Genomic DNA, 22,332 nt, shown 5'->3' with positions numbered 1-22,332 from the left:
ACAGCGTTCTCTAATGAACCCTCTATGCACCTTTAAGACCGCTCTTTCAAAGTCACCGAGATCTCTTCTTGCCATGGAAGCCAAAATAGTGGGCAACTGGGCATTTTTGTACAATTTCCCATTACCAGGGTTTTGTTAAGAAGGGATACAGCTTTTGTCGAAATGTACTTTCCATACCAGGTTTAGGAGAATTTATGCAGTAGGCTAGGAGAATTGGGTTAAGGTTAGCGAAAATGCAAAAAACAACTTTTGACAACAACTGTATCCATCTAGACATGATGACCATTTATGTTACGTACGTCTGTCCACAAGAGATTACCAAAGGCGGAAGTGGCCAACAAGCGCGCTATATTTATCTGCTTCTTTATTGGACAACCCACTGATGACGTAACCCCGCTAAACTCGAACATCAAAAAAACCTCCGCTGCATATTTTAGCACCTTGACCAGAGATTCAACCAGGCATGGTAATTGAACTAACTGTATTCTGCTGGTTTCGTTTGAAAGACTACATTTAACAGATGACTTCTCTATAGTGCGAAATGGATTATCAACGGCATATTACCTCACGTCCATTGAGAATTCTTTGCCTTTTTAATCTGGTAAGTAGGCCTACTGTATGTTTTACAGATGTTATTGGGTTTAGTTTAGGTACTGTGATTTAACTGTGATTTTTTAATGAGGATGATGATGACAAGAGACGTAGATAATTAACATAATTATGATGACCTATTTATGATTATTGAAGAGATGATGATGGTGGTTGATTATGATATTATGCGAATGTAATTATGATTGTTGCTATTGCTGTTATTATGTGCCAATGATACATATTTTATACTTGTAATTATAGTAGTCTATCATATTTTATGTTATATATTGCAGTATAAAATCTTTTCTAAACTGATAGGTGTAGCCTACTTTTCAGATATGAAAGATGAAAATAAACAAGTGAACATAAAACAATTACAAGTTAGGGCACTGCTCTTACAGAAACGGAAACTTTTTTAAAATCATAACCCTAGTGAGCCTGCCTGCAATTTGTCCTACACTGCCAGTAAATGTAGTCATTCTAGTATTGTGCAGAGTTTTATAGAGCAGTTAATTCACTGAAATCAAGAATGCTCTCATAACATTTTTGTTAACATCAGGGGATTAGTTTATTGTATGTTAATTATTAGTTTATAGATTTAGATAGCCTGTGAATCTATAATTAACAGCTGAAATTGTGATTGTTATTTTGGTGCTTACCAAATAGTGAACTAGAGAAGCTTTATGACAGAACCATTATTGATTTGGCCTATTGCTGTTTTTATTGCCAGTACAGCCAAAATAAACTCAGTTTTTGTGTCAACATAAACATGAGTGTGTGAAGCAGACCTTTTAACCTAGTTTGTACTAGTTTTTCTTTGTGTATGTGTTTTACCAGGTTGTTCTTGGTACATTCTGTGACAGTCACTTTTTTCTGAACTGTGTGGGTTTTGCCACCAGGAAGCATAGCTGTGGGAAATAGAGGTGCTAAGGGTGCAGCACCCTCTGAAAAATATGAAATAAAAAAATATATAAAAAAATCCACAAATGTAGTGCACCGGGACTTCTGTATTAGCAGACCAATATAGCCATCTGTAGGGCAGACAACCCCCCTCCCCTTCCTGTGGCTATGCCAGGAAGTGTAGGTGTAGTGTAGATAACTAACTCCGTAGGTTATGGCCATGGCATTTCCATGTTGCAAGGTTTATCATCTGTTTACTGGCAGAGTCATCTCGGTTTACCTTGAGCGTAATTTTGTCAGACGCTCATAGTCTGTCCATGAGAGATTACTGCCAGAGGGCTGAGGGAAAGTAACTCTTCTACATCGTGGCTGGACTTCACTCTGGGAACTGGAATATTCTGTTGTTGCAAAAATAAAATAATGATTCCTCTAATGATCATGGTTCTCTCTCTCTCTCTCTCTGTCTCTGTCTCTCTGTCTATCTCTCCCAGGTATCCTCTGTATTGTTGTCCAGCTGTCCTCGAATCTGTGACCCAGGTAAAGCCATCAGTTTATCCCCCTGAACTAGATAGTAAAAGTGGGGTAAAAGATTACACCTGTCTCACAGTGTTACAAGGTGTATTTACTTCTTGCTTTCATCCAGCAATTCCACTCATTTTGCCATATGGTGGAGAGAAAAAGTAGCAGTTTTGCAATTCTACACATTTTGCCATGTGGTGGAGAGAAAAAGTAGCAGTTTTGCAATTCTACACATTTTGCCATAGGGTGGATGCAGTTTTTAATATGATAACTGATAATCAATGGGCCCCACCCAGGTCGGTAATTCAACCATGCTTACTACAAGTTTAGATATCTGACCTCTAGATTAATTTAACAATCTATTATTTTTTTGCAGGCATGAGCTAATTGAGTGAATGCTGATGCACAACCAAATGTCGAAATTGTACCTTGTGTATCCCCCCCCCCTCCCCCCCTAGCCAGTTGCCCATCCCTGATCTAGTGATTGATAATTAATTCTAAACTGTCAGATACTGGCACTCTGGAGCCTGTGATGAAACCTCATGGCACAGGAAGTAGCTGAGAACATGCAGTATATCGTTTTCTGTGGAATGCGATATTGGTAGATAAGGAAACCATCGATGACCTTTGTGATGACTGAACAGTCTGTCTGTCACATCATTTGGAATAGATTTGGGGAGATGCCCTTTATTTGCAAGCCACAAATGCTGCTTGTTCCTGTTTTGACCCACTGAAATGCAAACAAATGACAGATACAGTCAGCTCTCTGTGTCCGTGTGAAGGAGATACTGCTGTCACAACAAAATACATTTCCATCCACAGTCGTTATGCAGGTGAAGTCATACATTATTTTTTTTAAAGCATGATACCTGTGATGGAAACAGGACATTTAGGTACATTTAAAAAAAAAAATGCTGACAGATAATTTATTCATTCGACATGGTCGGATCTTGTGAGAAATGTATTATGTGAGAAATGGCGGTGGAAACTCCTTTATGGGTAAATATTGATAAAAAGCCCATCATATCGAAGTAAATTTGGATTCACGCGATGATATGGTGTGTGGTCCTCCCACTACGACTCAGAGAAACATGCAGTTTATTAGGCTACAGATGAAATAAGTTACGATGAACTTCACAGGATGGTAAAAGTGCCCAGTGATCTTGATGCTCCTTTCCAATAAATATCAAGGGTCTTATTCTGGTGATGTGATTGATGCTTGACTGCCGTTTGACAAATTAAAATACATTTAACCATAATAATCTCATCATGTAGACTAGCCTGCCCGCAGTGTATCTGCGAGCTGTTGGCTAGAGCGAACGACCCAGAGTAGGCACGTTTACTATTTAACGCAACAGTTTGTGTCTATCGGTCCAGTTGAAAATGCGATGGAAACACATTGAACTTTTAGTTTTTTTTCAGTAAATGAAAACTTAAGCTAAAAAGTCAATTTTGTGTGCACTATGTCATCAGACACGGATTTTTATCCACAACAAGTCTGTTTGGTGGAAACACACCACTGACGGAAAAATGTGCATATTTTCTTCATGCGGATTCTAGAATATTTGCATGAAAATCTGTCGCCTATTGGATGGAAACCTCATTGGATGGAAACCTAGCTGCTCATTTTAAGTACTTCCACTTCAACTTCATTTTTTGTCATCTCGTCCTACCACAACATTTCTTTGACACCGTCAGTGAAAAGACGTGCCACTGGCATCATACATATTATATAGTATGCTATCGTGAGTGACTATCTTTAAAGTTTGGTCAGTCTACTGTAATGGCAGGCAACTCTCCACATTCAGAACAGTCTTTGAGGAATCATTTATCTTCCATTCCATGGCTCCTAACTTCTGTGAACCCATGGTACATACATACTAAAGGGACTGTAAATGCACTGAAAGGGAAAAAGAAAGAGTCAGAGACGGAACAAGTGTGTCATCAGGATGTTGATACCTATGTGAACACCTGTCTTTTGTCCTTTGCAGGCTTCATTATTGACAAGTGTAAGTGTGTCCCTTGTCACGATGGCTACTACTGGTACATGCAAAACGGCCTTCCGAAGTGTGACCAATGCAGCGAAGCCTGCTCGGGTAACTTTTACAATTAGGCATTACATTGTGTTCTTTCATTCCTCTACACTAAACGTCATACCCATCATTCATTATTTACCTCAAGGAAATACAGCATGTACATTGGTAACAATAGTTTAATATAAAATGCCATCATTATTTTACATGAGTTGAATAAGGGACAAACCTATTGAGAGCAAATGTCTCCGACATCATTTGTGTGTTTGCGTGTCTTTGTTTGCGGGCAAAGTGGATCAGCACTTGACACAGGTGAAGGAATGCGGCCGGGACTCAAACCGCGAGTGCCACTGTGACAGTGGCTTTTTCTGTGACAACGCTGCCCAGTATACCTGCAGGAGGTGTAAGCCGTGCTCGCCCGGAACCTTCTCTAACAAACCAAACCTAACCATGTCCTGCAAACCCCACACAGAGTAAGTCCACAGTTATACAGCACTGGTGCTGAGCACCGTACTGATTCAGACATTCTCTGCCTACCATAAAGACTTGACCTGTTAAACTGTATCTCCCTCTAGTGGATTTATGAGTCATTTGAAGCAAACAATTGTACACACGGCCTACTTTTACAGTAAATTCAATTATTATACCTACTAGTATCCAACACCTCACAAGTTCTCTCCTGGCTTCTCACCAGTTGTGGCCATAAGGGAATGACTATGGTGACAGAGGGCACTGCCACTCAGGATCGTGTATGTGCCCAGACCTCCCCTAACTCTCCTACAACCACTGCGCCTCCAACAGTCCACAGCTCAGAGATAGGCTTTCATTCTTCTACCTCCAGTGGAGTCCGCACCACCCGAAAACCCCTCATCATACCATCCCCATCTGGCCTGGTGGGGTCTACATCTCCTGATGGTATGGCTCTTATGAGAGCTTTCTCTCACTTGAGTGAATCCAAGCATTTCCTGCTCTGTCCACTGGAGGGCTTTAATAACATGCTTCACCAGTCCAGCACTAGAGGTATCATTGTCCTGCCATTTATTCACACTCATTCTCTGTTTATTCCAGCCTTTCCCATAGCCACAATTGACACATCTGCAGACCCTTCACCAGCCTTACTCACCAGGCCTTCTTTGTCCCAAGCCCAAAGCGAGCCCTCTACCTCCCTCCCAACTAGGAAACAAGTCACTGAACACAGCTCCTTTGACCCCAACACAATGCTCACCACCAGGAGAAACCTCAGCAAGGTGGACAGTAACACCTCACCTGCAGAGTCTGCCTCTGCACCTCTTACCACAGATGACAATGGTATGATTCTCAGAAGACTAGAGTATCCCGTCTCTCCATTTCTACTAGATGATTCATTCTTTCAGAAATACATTTGTAGTTAGTATAGGCTCTTAAAGGGTCTGTTATATTTAGTAAAAGTAACATAACACTGACAGGTTCAGCATTTCAGGCTTCCTGCTCCTGTCTCTCTGCCTCTCCATAACACTGTTGAAGCACCTTTTCCTCTGCTCATCCAAGACTCACCTCATCTCTTAGCAACAGATACTGGACCGAGCCCTTCCACTCTCCCTTGGCTGCTGCTGATAGGTGGGCTACTAGGGGTTGTCGTGCTGCTGGTTGTTTACTTTGTCCGTTGTAAGGAGAGGTCACTGAAGTCCCTAGACAAGTGGAAAGGTGAGCGAGTAAAGTGGTTAGATAACACAAACAACGTTATGCAGTGATGCATCAGATTATATGCCATGTTTCCCTTTCTATAAAACACAGTAAATAAATACACTTACAATAATTATAGGGAGACAGTGAAACATTGTGGTGTATACATGCATATACAATATGCATTTTGATTTCTTGATTCCTTTTATATTCCTTTAGGTCCAGTATTTGGTATAAATGTGAGTACAGTACTAATTCTCTATTTGCATAATGTATGTATCGAACTTCTGCAGTGTTGCTAGAAGAATAAACGGTGACTTCTCGAAAGTCAAATGGGTCACTGTGTGAGAATGTGTCTCTACCTTTAGGATGAGCAGATTTGTAAGGAAGGTTTAAGAGGGAGCTATAATGTGTGGGAGAGCTATCATTGTCCTGCTGCCCTACAGACGGCTTCCTATATACAGGCCCAGCCACCACAGGAGAGTTGCCCATACCCGGAGGCCCAGCATCTTCTGGGGAGTGAGACTGGGGGAAATCCTAGACAGGATGGTGCAGGGTTGCTACCTCCAGGGGTCATGAAGCAGGTCACAGTGGACCACTCTGGTGGAGAGAACATTAGCAACACAGTGGGTAGGTGTAGTGCATCGCTCTGCGCTAGTACTGATATTACTACACTGTTTTGATATCATATTGTTACACTGTATCTTATGTTTGCGTGCCGTGTAGCCACATTTGGACAGGCATATTTCCTCTAGCGTGTCTGAAAACTAGGGGGCTAAAGGTCCGGAAAAACTTGGGTCTGGAAACATTTTGTTCTTCGGCAAGGAAGTTTGTTTAATCTCACTTGTGTCCGAGTTCATATTTCCCTTTCCAGTTGTTTTGTTTGGCTGTGAGTTGAGACATACTTCTTCTAGTTTAAACTTCCTGTTCAAATATCACTGCCAAGACACAGTGGTACCAGTGCAGTGCTGCAGTGTATAAAGCATGGTCAGAGGTCACACAGAAATATAATCATGTATAGACTCTTTTCCAGTACATGACACACTGACGTCACGCACTGACACGCGCGACTCTTGACGGCAGTAAGAAAGCCATTGCCATCTGCGCCCATTAAACACAGCCTAAATGTACTTTTTTATTACTTCTAAACAAAATAGCTTTTTGGGGTTCTCATACCCTTACAATGATGTTTTAATTCTTGCATGAACAGTCGCTTAGATTATATTTGGTTGTGATCATTGCAAAATAACTATTTTGGATGCAGCAGCTGTTAGCTATAATGCTAACGCTCATTGATATAGGCTGTAGCAAAAGCTAGCCATAGAGCCATTTTATTGGTTGAAGTTGAAGTGTTTTTTTTAAGTATAATGCAGTTGATTTGTGATGATGACACAAACATTATATTAAGCAGGACATTCATACGAGCCTTAAAATCCAATTATAATCCAAAAGTAGTGTGAAATGCACTAATAAGCAATATGTAAATAGAGGCTTTTTTTGCTGGCGTTCTATAAGAACTCCCCCTTGTTATGCCGCCAACTTGCGCGCATTGCCCTCAATGTTTGTAAACACAGAAAGGGTTCTATAAGCTGCTGAATGAGGCCAGCTTTTCACTTCTTCTCTGTACATTTATTACAGTACTAAGTTCACCAGGTTTTATATCAGCATTTACTGTGCATAACAGATAGGAATGTATGTGTCACCTGTTTCAATAGTTTAATTGACTAATGTTTGTGCTTGGTGTTTGATTCAGGGTCCATTTACATCTACTCTCCGGGGACGGTTGTCCTGGGATACAACAAGTCGGAGAGGAAGGTGGATCAAGTCGAGAGTGGGGTAGAGGGCTGTCCCCTCACCAGAACACCCCAGCAGGAGTCCTCCTGCCCCCTCCCTGAGGGCCCTGCTCTGGGGCCAGAGAGAATGAGTACACAGGAGGAGACCTGCAAAGAGCTGAGATACCCCATCCCGGCCACCAGCAACTGAGAACTAGAAAAAAATGGAAATTAAGGATTAACTATGGAAAAAGCCTGAGGAGGAGCAACTTCATTCAATATCAACTATCATCTCTAGGGGAAGAATGCAGGCAGATTATTATTTGCTACTGTAAAGACTGTTAGACTGGATGGCTTCCTTCTGTACAAGGATTGCCAAAGCCACTGGGGTCCCTCATGGGTCTTCTATTATGAAAGAGTGACAGTTTGTTCCAACTGTATGTAATAGTCTTAGCACGGTTTCAAATTTACTGTAAGTCACTGTTGTGACAGCAGTGCTGGGACAGTTTGTGAGAGCAATGCATGGTCTGTTTGATATGGGGTGTCAACACTGTGAGTCGGAGTTTCCCATCATAGGGTACATGTACACAATGGCGCCAGATAGTGTGAGAGTCTATGTGTATCAACCACAGAAACAGTGAAGACAAGAAATTCATATGAGGTGGGAAGTAACCTATATAACAAGTAGGGTTTGGCGTGTGAAGAGCTTACAATTTCCATTGTGAAGTAATACAGGGACTGTCTGGACAATTTAAACTCAAACATAGCCATGTTCACTGGTTATAACCTTTGTTCTGTGAATTTATGATCAAGACATTGCTATGTACAGTAGCCTACAGAACGAAGACAGAAGAAAGATGATTTTATAACAGACAATAGCAATCTGTTCCAGTCTATTCCTTGACATAAATGTACACAAATGAACAAACTATTTCAAGTCATCTCTTTATGGTGAAACCACTTATGTCGTTGACTATGACTATGGGCAGCCAATCACTGTCTTTTAATCATGCAGAACAATTGTAATATTTAGTCTGTTTGACAAACGCATGTGACGTAGGCTATGCCCATAGCATGAGCTGTTTGATTACCCCAATTTTTCTTTTGTCCTTCTGAAATTGTAGAACTTTTTCAAGCAAGTATTTACCGACAAAACACACCGTTTACGATGATTTCTGTGTTCGTATGGAGGAATGAAAAATGGTCTCTCTTTTTGTATAGTAGTGGTGCTGAAAATGGTGACTCAACATTTTGTGGTTAACATACCAAATTTGGCACAGATGTAGATGTACGGCGCCTTCGAAAAGTATTCAGGCCCCTTGACTTTTTTCCACTTTTTGTAATGTTACAGCCTCACTCTAAAACATGATATATATTTTAAAAATCCTCAGCACTCTACACACAATACCCCATAATGACAAAGCGAAAACAGGTTTAGAATATATTGCTAATTTATTAAAAATAAATAACAGAAAATGTATTTTTGTAGGGGAAATGTAGGGGTTATTCTGCTGTCCGCATAGGAGAACCCTTTTGGTTCCATGTAGAACCCTTTACCCCCGACATAGGACCCAAAAGGGTTCTACCTGGAACCAAAAAGTGTTTTACCTGGATCCAAAAAGGGTTCTTCAAAGGGTTCTCCTATGGGGACAGCCGAAGAACCTTTTTAGGTTCTAGATGGCACCTTTTTTCCCCCCAATAGGGTAGTCCATAGCGTTCTAAAGTTCGAGCTAAAAGTCTGATGGCACCAGTTTCCATATCGCCTATAACTCAATCGCCAATTTCTCAGCCTCTGAGTATCACAGAAACACAAGACTCTGAATGATTAACAGAAACATGTTAATGACAAGATCCTATGACTGAAATGGATCAAAACATGGAAAAGCATGCAAACATTTATATTTTAAACATAAGATTTGACTATAAATGAGTTAACATTCTTAATATTTGTATTGTGTTGTGTTACAAAAGGTTAATGAAAGAAAGTATTACTGCTTGACACTGCCTCTGCAATCATTACCAGTTTGGGTACAGTACATGGACTTCTTGAGGAAATTGAAATCGAAGGTTACTGCAGTGCAAAGACGCCCTCAGTTTCCTCAGCTAGTCAGCAGTTCAAGGAAACGCGCACTTTTGTTCCAGGTTGTAATTCGAGTGTTCTTCTGTAGGCTAACAATACGGTTTCAGTATGGACTTTTTCGCAAGATCTTAAAGGGTCAATAATAGTTCAATCAATCATGATACTGAGGACTGTAAGTGGCGTTCTTACAGTAAGGATTTTTCTAGCAATCATGGTGCAGCCTGTTGAGAACATGGTAAGGGTCCTTCAGACGTGAATGTTGTGTGACGCGACCATGACAACGAGAAACAGGTCCGTGTAACTGGTGCAGCCTGACCAATGTTTAGCTGAATGGGATACTCTGCAGTGTTGTATGATCATCAGATGAGATCACCAGTCTGATTTTAAATAGCGAATCATTAATAATTGATCGTTGACTCTTATCTAGGTCTATGAATTGGGTTTGTGCGAGAGAATGTTGTGTTGTCTTGGATTTTTCCACTTAATTTGTCAAGGTATTGTGACATAGAATATATGTTTAAAATACATAGGATTTGAAAAAAAAGTCAACATAAACTGTTGTTTTGAGAGTGAAATTGAAGGATTATGTTATCATTGTGACCAATTTTCAACATCGAGAAACCATATAAAATATGTTGAATTTGTACCTTTGAAACCAAGTCAGATCTTCAACATTATATAGACTGTCGGAAAAAAACTAAAGTCTTAGGCAGCTACTACTGGAGAGTTGTCTAACAGGTATTAATTTGATCTCCCATCCATGGTTTTAACCAAGCCCAGCACTGCTTAGCTTTGTTGCTTGTCGCTTGTCGCTGACTACTACGTGTACCAATGTCATATCATGAGAATAAGTATTGAGAGATCTGCTGAAATGGATAACGAAATATATTCACTGTTGCTATCAAAGTAATTCCCGAAAGGTTGGTTTAACCGAGCAAATTAAATGTAACCATACTTTATGTCATATCATCAATGATACTCTTTAGGCCTATATAGCATTTGCAAAGTCATCTACATTGTTCTTGTCTATGAATGTTCTGTATTATGTCATGGCTCATGTTTTGTGTGGACACCAGGAAGATTAGCTGCCTTTGGCAACTGCTAATGTGGATCCTAATAAAATACCCCAAAATACCAAAAAAACAGCAATTGTTTCAATTCAACCCAAGGTTCAACTAAAAATAGACAATACATATCGGCCTAGGATTACAAGCTTTGGTTGATTTCAAATGTAATCTTCAAGTTAATCATTAATTTGTTAAATTCACATCTCCATCTCAACCTAAAATCTAAGTTAAAGAATAGAAATATATCTAACTGGATTTAAAGTTTGAGTAGATTAGATTTAGTCCTATTGTTTAATTTCAATTTTTGTTTGACATAGAGATCTAACATATAAATTATTAATTTGTAGACAAACCGGATGGTAAATTGTGTTTGGTTGTCAACGTAACCAAATATCAAATATCTTCTGCTTGGATAGTTCAATCTGTGCGATTTACTTAATTTGGCTTTAATTCCAGTTTGTCTACAAATTAATAATTCATATGTTGGATTCACGTCTCCATCTCAACCAAAACTCAAATTTACAGAATAGGATTAAATCAGATCAAATCAAACTTTAAATGCACTTTAAATCAAGTTTGATCTTGGTTGAGATGAAGACGTGAATCTCCTTCAAATGTTGATATTTGGTTGGGTTGAGAACCAAACACAATGAGCAATACAGTAAATATCCTATTAACTTGAAACAGATATAGGATCTTAATTTTATCACTATTTTCAAATCAAATTTTATTAGTCACATGCGCAGAATACAACAGTGAAATGCTTACTTATGAGCCCCAAACAAACAGTGCAGTTTTGGGGGGCTGAGCACGCACCCCTGAGGGGCCCCTGTGTTGAGAATCAGCGTGGCGGATGTGTTGTTACCTACCCTTACCACCTGGGGGCGGCCCGTCAGGAAGTCCAGGATCCAGTTGCAGAGGGAGGTGTTTAGTCCCAGAGTTCTTAGCTTTGAGCTTTGAGGGCACTATGGTGTTGAACACTGAGCTGTAGTCAATGAATAGCATTGTCACATGGGTGTTCCTTTTGTGCAGGTGGGAAAGGGCAGTGTGGAGTGCAATAGATATTGTATCATCTGTGGATCTGTTGGGGCGGTATGCAAATTGGAGTGGGTCTAGTGTTTCTGGGATGATGGTGTTGATGTGAGCCATGATCAGCCTTTCAAAGCACTTCATGGCTACAGACGTGAGTACTACGGGTCGGTAGTCATTTAGGCTGAGAATTGTCCCGCACAGCAGGAAATGCAAACTTCTAATGTATTTGATCTTTAAAAAGGCTGTAATTTACACTTTAAAAAATCAGACTTTCCCTCACAAATTTTTTTTCTCATTAATTATAATCCACATAGTAATTCACATTTCCTCTTGCTGCAGGATCCCGCTGTAGCAAACAAGCTCAAAATAAGATCCTACGCCTGTATGTTGGATTTTCATCTCTAACTAAATAGAATAGGTGAATAGAATTAAGCCAGTGGCTCAGATGAAACTATCCAAGCATTAGATATCCTTTAAAATGACTTTTGCAATACACGAAATAGCCTAAAGTTAAGGCAATTTTACAATTTTAAGCATTTAATTCACTATTAATTTCACCATCAAAAGAAACTGACGTTTTTGTAAAGCTCAATATTTCATTTTCACTCTTAACTCGAGTGTTCCACAAAACCAAACACATCAAATCAGGAAACGCCTGATTCAGTTTTCTGATTTGATATGTTTGTTTTGGATGGCTGCCATAAAGGAAAAGGAAATGCCTGTCAGAAGAGGCATTCTGTCCCATTGTACAAAAGGCTACAAGAGAGGACGATGGTGAGAGGCCTTGGCAGCGGCTTATCTTTGTTATTCAGACATCATAGCCAGTCCTTGACAACTTATTGGAAATCTCTCCGATCTCCTCACCCACTTCCTGTCAAACACGAGACAGACAGATTTAAAAAAAAAAAAAAAAAAAAAAATGTTTTACCGTCTGTACATTGTGTCTTGTGTCTACTGGCAAACAATTACTATACCACAAATGTGTCAGTGTATATTCCCCAGTCCCAGACAGATATAATAGAAAATGTCTTCTTTTTTTGCTGACACAATACCCAACCCTCAGGTTCTACACTCTTAGAAAAAAAGGTGCTATCTAGAACCTAAAACAGTTATTTGGCTGCCCCCATAGGAGAACCTTTTGAAGTACCCTTCTTGGTTTCAGGTAGAACCCTTTTGGGTTCCATGTTAAAACCTGTACACAGAGGGATCTACATGGAACCTAAAATAGCTCTATCTGGAACCAAAAAGGGTTCTCCTATGGGGATAGCCCGAAGAACCCTTTTGGAACCCTTTTTTCTAAGAGTGTACTAGAAGTTTAAATAGAAGGCTCTTGGTGGGGCATGTTACTCATCATTCCTCCTCCTGATCAGGTGCACTTCATGGTCCCCTTGTCCCTACAGGTGTACACTCTGCCATACACACCAGACTCAGACGGATCCTGCCGCAACAAAACAGCTGAATACTATAACCCAGATGTAAACCTGTGCTGCAGCAAGTGCACTTCTGGTAAGGTGTGGTCCTGAATACTAATGAAACTGAGAGGAGAGGACATCCTTAGAATCTTAGCACTAGATATGATCACTTCAAACATTACAATACTTTTACAGTACTCGGTAGGTTCTGTAAAATGTACGTGTACTGAGATGATTACTGTAAATTATACATTTATATCATTACAGGGACACGCCGGAAAGTTGTATGCAGCTCTACCTCAGACACGGTGTGTGAGCCATGTCCTAGTGGCCAGTACAGCGGGACCTTTAATTACTTCCCAAAATGCTTCAGATGTCCCAAGTGTTCAGCAGGTGTGTGGGTTATATTATTCCAGTGACTCAGCTACATTGATACGTGTGTCGTCTTTAACGAGCATTTTATTCCTTTATGCGTGAAGACAAAGGCCTGAAGTATGTCCAGAAGTGCTCCAGCACCACCAAGACTCAGTGTGCGTGCCAGACTGGAATGTACTGCGTACTGGACCAACACCCGGACTGTAAGGAGTGTGCCAGTTATACATACTGCAAGCCTGGTCATGGGGTCTCTGTAGAAGGTACCACAGCTGGACAGGAGGCTGGTAGGACACCATTTCTAACTGATTCCACATGTTTCTGTCCTCGTCAAATATTATATTGGAAGTTTGAATGCAACTGTTCACTGTAAGAGTATGAGTAAACATGTTTGTGTGTTGTGGTGTATGTTTCAGGGACAGCAGAGTCGGATGTGGAATGTGCATCATGCCCCAATGGAACCTTCTCTGACCAGCACTCCTACACCCAGATCTGTCAGCACCACACAGAGTGAGTGACTCACGCATTCATGCATAACACGAACGCATGCAAGCACGCACACACACAGAGACACGCACAGAAATTATTTGGACTGTCAGTATTGGTGTTAACAAGGGGACTGTGACACTGTCTCCTCAGTTGTGTGTCTCAGGGGAGGGACGTACTGACTTATGGTACAGCCACCACCGATGCGGTGTGTGGACCGAAGGTAAATGGACGACTGGTCTCCATCCTCCAAACCACCACACCTCCAAGTCCACCGACCACAATGCCACCCTCTGGTAAAGTGCATACCACATCAAGTCTACAGAGCATGGATATGTCTACAGTACCAACCACCCTGGGCTCAAAGCTGACATCTAGTCCCTCTGATCCACTGGTCATCGCTCCAATGGAAGACAAATCACCAGGCGTCGACCTTTGGATAGGTAAATACAAGCAGCTATATAGTCCACGTGTCAGAGACCACTCTCGTGGTTTGAACATTTCTCCACCGCCGTCTCTCGTATACTTACACCGCTTTGTTGTACCCCCGCTCTTGTATCTTTCAGTTGCAGGTGCTATCGGAGGTGTTATGTTCCTGCTGCTGATCATAGGCACTATCATTTACAAGAAAGGTAAAGCTTTAGAGTTAAACACTTGATTGTAATAGCCCTTTAATTGATTGCAAACATGGCTATGAAAATGACAACATTTTACTGTAAGTTTACTATGTTCTCTTACAGCCTTCACTAAGTTCATACGTGTATCTTCTACAGAAGATATAAATGGAAATTCTGAGAAGGAGGCCATTAAAGTGAGTTTTTTGGCCATTTAACCATAGTAAAGCATGTTGGAGGCAAGAACATTTCAACATTTTCTCTCTCTCTCTCTCTCTCTCTCTCTCTCTCTCTATATATATATATATATATATAGTGTCTGCTGGGGAAAGGAGACTGCAGTAATGTCGGTCAGGCAGAGACCAAGCAGGATGCTATTAAGACCTGGTCAGGCTCTGGGTGCTCCAACAGCCTGGAGGGCCTGTCAATATGCCCCGTCCAGTCCACCCTTCCACAGCCCAGCATCCTGGCCAGCATCCCCCAGCCCAGCCCCCAATCCACCAGCCCTCTGGCATCTGTCCCCCTAGTTAATGTCAACATCACTGTTACCTACCCTGTGAACATAGGAAATGAGTTATGCTCCAGACCTACCAGCACCCAGATAGACTCACCACAAGCCGACCCCGAGACCCCTTTATCAAGGGAGGAGGAGGTGTATGTGAACATGCCGCAGCGAGAGAGTTGCAAAGAGGCACTTACGGCAGTACAGGAGTTTGGAAATGATGTATGAGGACTGGAGGCATATGGGGGAGGATCAGGCAATAGATTGTGTTTTAGTGATGTTTTTTTATACTGTGACTGTTGTCTCTGTTATATGGTTGCTACTTGAAGTACTGGTGGTGACTTTGTGCTGGTAGAGAGGGACAGAATGACTGTTCATGTGCCTCAGGTAGGATTTCCCAAACTTTGCACAATTTGCATAAGTTATACCCAGGGAGGGTACCCGAGTTTGGGAAACCCTGGTATATACCCTGATATAATGTGCTGTCTGTGCTGGAAAGTCTTGAACACCTGATTTAGATTGTCATTAACTGTTTGAAGAATTATTGATAAGTGAATGATGTATGCAATTACTGTGAATGTTGTTGTAAGTATACTGTAGATGTGACACGGCTCAAGGTATCCCGAAATCTTTTATCATAAGTAGGCAATAACCTTTCCTACACATGCCATACTTTTGGGGGAATTCATTATGGCCTGTACAATATGAGAAGATTTCATTTGTATTCTTGAGGGAAGAGAGCGTGCCTATACTTTCCAGAGTAAGGGTTCTTTGTCTCTTTTTTTAATCAAACTAAATGAAACTGCTTTGTTTTTTTGGCCTACACCTGTTGAACCGTGTGCAGATCATGAGTAATACATTCTCAACATCAGCTCAATAAGAAGTTAAGAATGATGGATGACACATTTTTGTATGAAGGGTATTGTTTTTCTCTAATACTATCACCACCTACTGGTGGAACAAATATATATATATATATATATATATATATATATGTATATATATATATTTTTTTTACAGTTTATGCACATAATATGATTTAGTATTATCCAGCAACTATATTTGGATTATTAGAGTGGCCTACAGTAAAAAATTAATAATTAAAAAGTAATAAAAAGTTGAAAAAGTTGATTGATGCTCCAATAGGTACACTCAGCAAAGTGATGTTTTCAACAAAGTACGGAAGCAAACTTTCCCCATTGAAAGCAGTGTGGCCAAGCCTGATTTCAAGCATTAAGGGGGTGGTATTATAACTGGATTATAGCTCCTGTCCAAATGCTGTGAATTATATATACTGTGCATGTCATAGTCCCCAGTCAACTCCATTACACTCAAAATGTACTTAAACCAGTGAATGCTAGCGATGGCTAGCTATGCTAGCTATTCTACCAGTCGGTCTTAATGAGTGTTAGCATGCTAATAGCACACCATGTACACAGAAATGTATTTTTTTTAAGGGGTATGCAGTAGGTTGATAACTATGTCACCAAAGTATGTTGTATCATCAGACATGTCAAATAACATTCCCAGCTAATGAGAAAACAGTCATGGTATTTCATTTAAGAGAATGAACAAGATTTAACAAGGCAACCTTGGGGCTAATTTGAATGGGCAACAACAGCAGATTGAGGGATTTTTACATCTGTACCTCAGTACGACCCACGTGACCGCAGTCAACATCCCTCCGTGAGGGGACTGTCCCTTAGATCCCCTTCCCTTCCCTTCCTTGTTGTATTATATGCTTTGTTAATAAAACATTTAAAAAGCAGTTTAATATTTATTTTGAAATCCCGTTCCCCCATTCATGTTCTACCAGCAGTATAAACTTTGATTGTTTCAGGTTAGAAATAGTCAAAATCAAAGCCAAGTACCGCACTGAAATAAGATCACACATCTTTCTATGCGATCACATAGCTAGCAACATAGCCCGCACGAGAAACATTTGGAACATTTCTTTTGACATATCAATCTAATATCCAGGTAACTGCCCAAATAAAGGAAACACATGAGTAAATAAGGGATACAAAGTACATTGAAAGCAGGTGCTTCCACACAGGTGTGGTTCCCGACTTAATTAACCAATTAAAACATCCCATCATGTATAAAAATGCCCAGGTGACCATTATTTTGGCTACCATGGCTAGAGGTAAAGATCTCAGTGACTGAAAGAGGGCTCTCAAAGGAGCATAGGGGCTTTAAAGGCTGTGTGTGTGTGTGTGTGTGTGTGTGTGTGTGTGTGTGTGTGTGTGTGTGTGTGTGTGTGTGTATTTCTCAGTCACCGAATCTCAACCAAATTGAACACTTGAGGGAGATTCTGGAGTCGTTATGTGTCTCCTCCGTAGGGAGAACGGGCAAAGGGAGGAGACGACAGGACTTAGAAAACCGATCCACAACTACCAGGATCGTGGTGCAGCCCTGGGACGGAGGAAGATCGGTCAGGAAGTCCACCGACAGCTGTGACCAAGGCCGCTGTGGAACAGGGAGGGGTTGTAACTTCCCTCTGGGCAGGTGCCTAGGAGCCTTGCACTGAGCGCACACCGAACACAAGGAGACATAAACCCTCACGTCCTTAGCTAAAGTGGACCATCAGTACTTCCCCCTAAGGCTTCGCACCGTCCAATTGATACCTGGATGACCAGAGGAGGGTAACGTGTGAGCCCACCGAATCAACCTGTCTTGAACACCAAGCGGGACGTACTTCCGTCCAGCCGGACACTGAGGTGGAGTAGGCTCTGACCGAGATGCCCGCTCGATGTCCTCGTCCACTTCCCACACCACCAGAGCCACCAGACAAGAAGCCGGAAGTATGGGAGTGAGATCATTGGACCGCTCCTCTGTATCATACAGACGGGACAATGCGTCTGCCTTAGCGTTCTGGGAACCTGGTCTATACGATATTGTAAATCTGAGTAGGGTGAAAAACATAGCCCACCTTACCTGGCAAGGGTTCAGTCTCCTCGCCGCCCGGATGTACTCCAGATTACAGCAGTCAGTCCAGATGAGGAAAGGGTGTTGAGCCCCCTCAAGCCAATGTCTCCACACCTTTAGAGCTTTTACAACAGCCAGCAACTCCCGGTCCCCCAAGTCATAGTTTTGCTCCGGCCGGGCTGAGCTTCCTCGAAAAGAAAGCCCAGGGGCAGAGCTTCGGTGGTGCGCCCGAGCGCTGTGAGAGCACGGCTCCAATCCCAGCCTCGGATGCGTCCACCTCCACCATGAATGCCAAAGAGGGATCCTGATGAGCCAACACGGAAGCCTTGGTAAACAGAGTCCTCAAGTGACAAAACGCTCTGTGCGCCTCAGCCGACCACCACAGACGCACCGGTCCCCCCTTCAGCAGTGAGGTAATGGGAGCAACCACCTGCCCAAAACCCCGGATAAACCTCTGGTAGTAATTGTCAAATCCTAAAAACCGCTGCACCTCCTTTACCATGACAGTCATGAAGCGGGCACAACAAAACCTATTCCCCCTCAGGAGACTGAAAAGATTTGGCATGGGTCCTCAGATCCTCAAAAGGTTCTACAGCTGCACCATCGAGAGCAGGTTGCATCACTGCCTGGTATGGCAACTGCTTGTTCTCTGACCGCAAGGCACTACAGAGGGTAGTGCAAACGGCCCAGTACATCACTGGGATCAAGCTTCCTGCCATCCAGGACCTCTATACCAGGCGGTGTCAGAGGAAGGCCCTGAAAATTGTGAAAGACTCCAGCCACCCTAGTCATAGACTGTTCTCTCTGCTACCACACAGCAAGCAGTACCTGAGCGCCAAGTCTAGGTCCAAGAGGCTTCTAAACAGCTTCTACCCCCAAGCCATAAGACTCCTGAACATCTCGTCAAATGGCTACCCAGACTATTCACATTGCCCCATCTCCCTCTCTCTACACCACTGCCAATCTCTGTTGTCATCTAGGTATAGTCACTTTAATGAACTCTACCTATATGTACATACTACCTCAACTAACTGGTGCCCAGCACATTGACACTGTACCGGCAGCCCTCTGTATATATTGTTATTTTTTACTGCTCCTCTTTAATTACTTGTTGCTTTTATCTCTTATTCTTATCCATTTTTTTAACTGCGCTGTCAGCTAGATAAGCATTTCACTGTAAAGTCTACACCTGTTGCATGTGACTAATGACATTTGATTTGAAGACAACGACAAAAACTATTTTCCTGACTTGCTTTACAAAGATGTCTAGAAATGTACACGTTTTGTGCTCTTGCAGGAAGCAATCACTCCCCTGTTGCTGACTGCAAATTCTCTATAACTGAGCTAATGACTCACTAACTAGCAACGGATATGAACTAAATGTGCACACGTGGCTACATGCAGCTCTTGCTTTGATCTCAAAACAAGCGCATCTACCCACGACCACAGCTATAAACACAGTCCAAGTTCAAAGTAAATGCATAGATCCATATATGGCAATGGTCTATTTGCATATAGGCCTACTGCACCGCTGATTGGTTATGTGGCAACGGTCTGTGTAGAGAACAGGCTGAGTCTTGTGCAATAGAATCGAGCTCAGATGCGTTCTGCCTACAACAAAATCGCATGCATAGTTCGTTTTGTTTCGGTATGTGGCATCGAAAGTGGCTAATATTGCGTTGATCAGTGGCAACCCCTCATTCAGGGCAGGTGGGGCAGAGCATTCTGAATAAGGCAGCTCCAAAATGCAGGTGTTTCAGCCAAGCTCAGTGCTTTCTGTGGTGGTGGGGCAGCCTGCGGAAAATACGGAGTGTAGTGTTGGTAATGTTCTCTAGTTGCGCCGTGATTGGCTCAGTGTTCTGTCGCTCATCTACAAAATCTACGGGGAGAGCTCGAAAATTCAAGCCCCTTGGGTGCTGCCATTGAGTTACATGAGAAGGCTCAAGGTCACAGATAATATTACGCCAAATCACGTTATATCTACCGTAGCTTGGACTGATCAAGTCAACATCATACTTTCAAAATCTTACCTATCAAGCTAGACAAATCAAAATCAAATCAAATCAAATGTATTTATATAGCCCTTCGTACATCAGCTGATATCTCAAAGTGCTGTACAGAAACCCAGCCTAAAACCCCAAACAGCAAGCAATGCAGGTGTAGAAGCACGGTGGCTAGGAAAAACTCCCTAGAAAAACCAAAACCTAGGAAGAAACCTAGAGAGGAACATGGCTATGTGGGGTGGCCAGTCCTCTTCTGGCTGTGCCGGGTGGAGATTATAACAGAACATGGCCAAGATGTTCAAATGTTCATAAATGACCAGCATGGTCCAATAATAATAAGGCAGAACAGTTTAAACTGGAGCAGCAGCACGGCCAGGTGGACTGGGGACAGCAAGGAGTCATCATGTCAGGTAGTCCTGAGGCAGGGTCCTAGGGCTCAGGTTCTCCGAGAGAGAGAAAGAAAGAGTGAAAGAGAGAATTAGAGAGAGCACACTTAAATTCACACAGGACACCGAATAGGTCAGGAGAAGTACTCCAGATATAACAAACTGACCCTAGCCCCCCCCACACACACACATAAACTACTGCAGCATAAATACTGGAGGCTGAGACAGGAGGGGTCAGGAGACACTGCCGGAGGACACCCCCGGACAGGGCCAAACAGGAAGGATATAACCCCACCCACTTTGCCAAAGCACAGCCCCCACACCACTAGAGGGTTATCTTCAACCACCAACTTACCATCCTGAGACAAGGCCGAGTATAGCCCACAAAGATCTCCGCCACGGCACACGGCACAACCCAACAGGGGTGAATTGGTGCCCAGGGACGGCATGTAATGACCCAGCCCCTGGTTAGAGGCAGAGAATCCCAGTGGAAAGAGGGGAACCGGCCAGGCAGAGACAGCAAGGGCGGTTCGTTGCTCCAGAGCCTTTCCGTTCACCTTCCCACTCCTGGGCCAGACTACACTCAATCATATGACCCACTGAAGAGATAAGTCTTCAGTAAAGACTTAAAGGTTGAGACCGAGTTTGCGTCTCTTACATGGGTAGGCAGACCATTCCATAAAAATGGAGCTCTATAGGAGAAAGCCCTGCCTCCAGCTGTTTGCTTAGAAATTCTAGGGACAATGAGGAGGCCTGCGTCTTGTGACGGTAGCGCACGTGTAGGTATGTACGGCAAGACCAAATCAGAGAGATAGGTTAGCAGTAAAACCTTGAAGTCAGCCCTTGCATTGACAGGAAGTCAGTGTAGGGAGGCTAGCACTGGAGTAATATGATCAAATTTTTTGGTTCTAGTCAGGATTCTAGCAGCCGCATTTAGCACTAACTGAGGTTTATTTAGTGCTTTATCCGGGTAGCCGGAAAGTAGAGCATTGCAGTAGTCTAACCTAGAAGTGACAAAAGCATGGATTAATTTTTCTGCATCAGTTTTGGACAGAAAGTTTCTGGTTTTTGGAATGTTACGTAGATTTAAAAAAAGCTGTCCTTGAAATGATCTTGATATGTTCTTCAAAAGAGAGATCAGGGTCCAGAGCAACGCCGAGGTCCTTCACAGTTTTATTTGAGACGACTGTACAACCATTAAGATTAATTGTCAGATTCAACAGAATATCTCTTTGTTTCTTGGGACCTAGAACAAGCATCTCTGTTTTGTCTGAGTTTAAAAGTAGAAAGTTTGCAGCCATCCGCTTCCTTATGTCTGAAACACATGCTTCTAGCGAGGGCAATTCACCATGTTTCATTGAAATGTACAGCTGTGTGTCATCCGCATAGCAGTGAAAGTTAACATTATGTTTTCGAATGACATCCCCAAGAGGTAAAATATATAGTGAAAACAATAGTGGTCCTAAAACGGAGCCTTGAGGAACACCGAAATTTACTGGAAACTGGAAACTCGATGACAAGCAGTCATCATCATGAATCACGTTGACAATCTACTGGCTAATCCTTTTCAATCCTTGTCATATGAAGAGAAATTATAGATAAACCCTATCGGTGGTCATCGGCCATTGGACATAAACATTAAACAACATGTTGGAAATCACAAATTCAACAATGAGTGGTTTGGGAGGAATCAGTGGCTAACTGCAAGCGTTGCAAAGCAAACTAGCTTGCTATTCAGCTTTTTTTGTTTTATCTTTATTTCAATAGGCAAGTCAGTTAAGAACAAATTCTTATTTACAAAGACGGCCTAACCCGGACATCACTAGGCCAAATGTGCTCCCAATCACAGCTGGTTGTGATTCAACCTGGAATCGAAGCAGGGTCTGTAGTGACGCCTCTAACACAGAGTGGCGCAGCCATAGACCGCTGCGCCACTCTGGAGCCCATTTAAGTGGGTGTGTGGTCCAAGTCTG

The 22,332-nt window shown here is 42.2% G+C and overlaps 2 protein-coding genes across 5 annotated transcripts; both read left to right on the top strand.

Annotated features, from left to right (window-relative positions):
* Positions 1-418: 418 nt before the first annotated feature.
* Positions 419-9,476, top strand: si:dkeyp-61b2.1 (tumor necrosis factor receptor superfamily member 21). Of its 2 annotated transcripts, none has more exons than XM_024426754.2 (10): positions 419-601; positions 1,983-2,028; positions 4,002-4,106; positions 4,336-4,516; positions 4,738-4,958; positions 5,112-5,351; positions 5,589-5,726; positions 5,925-5,944; positions 6,170-6,335; positions 7,459-9,476. In XM_024426754.2, exons 1-10 carry the CDS (start codon positions 542-544, stop codon positions 7,686-7,688), a joined length of 1,407 nt encoding a protein of 468 aa, XP_024282522.1. In that variant the 5' UTR covers positions 419-541; the 3' UTR covers positions 7,689-9,476. The 2 variants fall into 2 exon arrangements, with proteins under 2 accessions (XP_024282522.1, XP_024282521.1); XM_024426753.2 differs by having other exon boundaries at positions 6,152-6,335.
* Positions 9,477-9,567: 91 nt separating this feature from the next.
* On the top strand, positions 9,568-16,810 carry tnfrsf1b (tumor necrosis factor receptor superfamily, member 1B). 3 transcript variants are annotated; one of them, XM_024426751.2, is made up of 9 exons: positions 9,568-9,792; positions 13,057-13,162; positions 13,336-13,461; positions 13,548-13,727; positions 13,857-13,950; positions 14,080-14,369; positions 14,493-14,558; positions 14,700-14,737; positions 14,857-16,810. In XM_024426751.2, exons 1-9 carry the CDS (start codon positions 9,715-9,717, stop codon positions 15,268-15,270), a joined length of 1,392 nt encoding a protein of 463 aa, XP_024282519.1. In that variant the 5' UTR covers positions 9,568-9,714; the 3' UTR covers positions 15,271-16,810. The 3 variants fall into 3 exon arrangements, with proteins under 3 accessions (XP_024282519.1, XP_024282518.1, XP_024282520.1); XM_024426750.2 differs by having other exon boundaries at positions 9,573-9,792; positions 14,667-14,737; XM_024426752.2 differs by lacking the exon at positions 9,568-9,792 and adding an exon at positions 11,744-11,807 and having other exon boundaries at positions 14,667-14,737.
* The last annotated feature ends 5,522 nt before the right edge of the window (positions 16,811-22,332 follow it).

This window comes from Oncorhynchus tshawytscha, linkage group LG07, assembly GCF_018296145.1.
Source record: "Oncorhynchus tshawytscha isolate Ot180627B linkage group LG07, Otsh_v2.0, whole genome shotgun sequence".
NCBI classification, from domain to species: Eukaryota; Metazoa; Chordata; class Actinopteri; order Salmoniformes; family Salmonidae; genus Oncorhynchus; species Oncorhynchus tshawytscha.
Note: the sequence above shows the minus strand (reverse complement) of the source record. Positions and strands in the feature narration are given on the sequence as shown.

Excerpts from the sequence above, each read along its gene's own strand:
- si:dkeyp-61b2.1 (XM_024426753.2), top strand. The coding sequence starts at position 542 with ATGGATTATCAACGGCATATTACCTCACGTCCATTGAGAATTCTTTGC. Across the intron at positions 5,945-6,151 it reads GTCCAGTATTTGGTATAAAT|ACGGCTTCCTATATACAGGC; the intron begins GTGAGTACAGTA and ends GCTGCCCTACAG. Across the intron at positions 6,336-7,458 it reads GAACATTAGCAACACAGTGG|GGTCCATTTACATCTACTCT; the intron begins GTAGGTGTAGTG and ends TGTTTGATTCAG.
- tnfrsf1b (XM_024426750.2), top strand. The coding sequence starts at position 9,715 with ATGATACTGAGGACTGTAAGTGGCGTTCTTACAGTAAGGATTTTTCTA. Across the intron at positions 13,462-13,547 it reads ATGTCCCAAGTGTTCAGCAG|ACAAAGGCCTGAAGTATGTC; the intron begins GTGTGTGGGTTA and ends TTATGCGTGAAG. Across the intron at positions 13,951-14,079 it reads ATCTGTCAGCACCACACAGA|TTGTGTGTCTCAGGGGAGGG; the intron begins GTGAGTGACTCA and ends CTGTCTCCTCAG.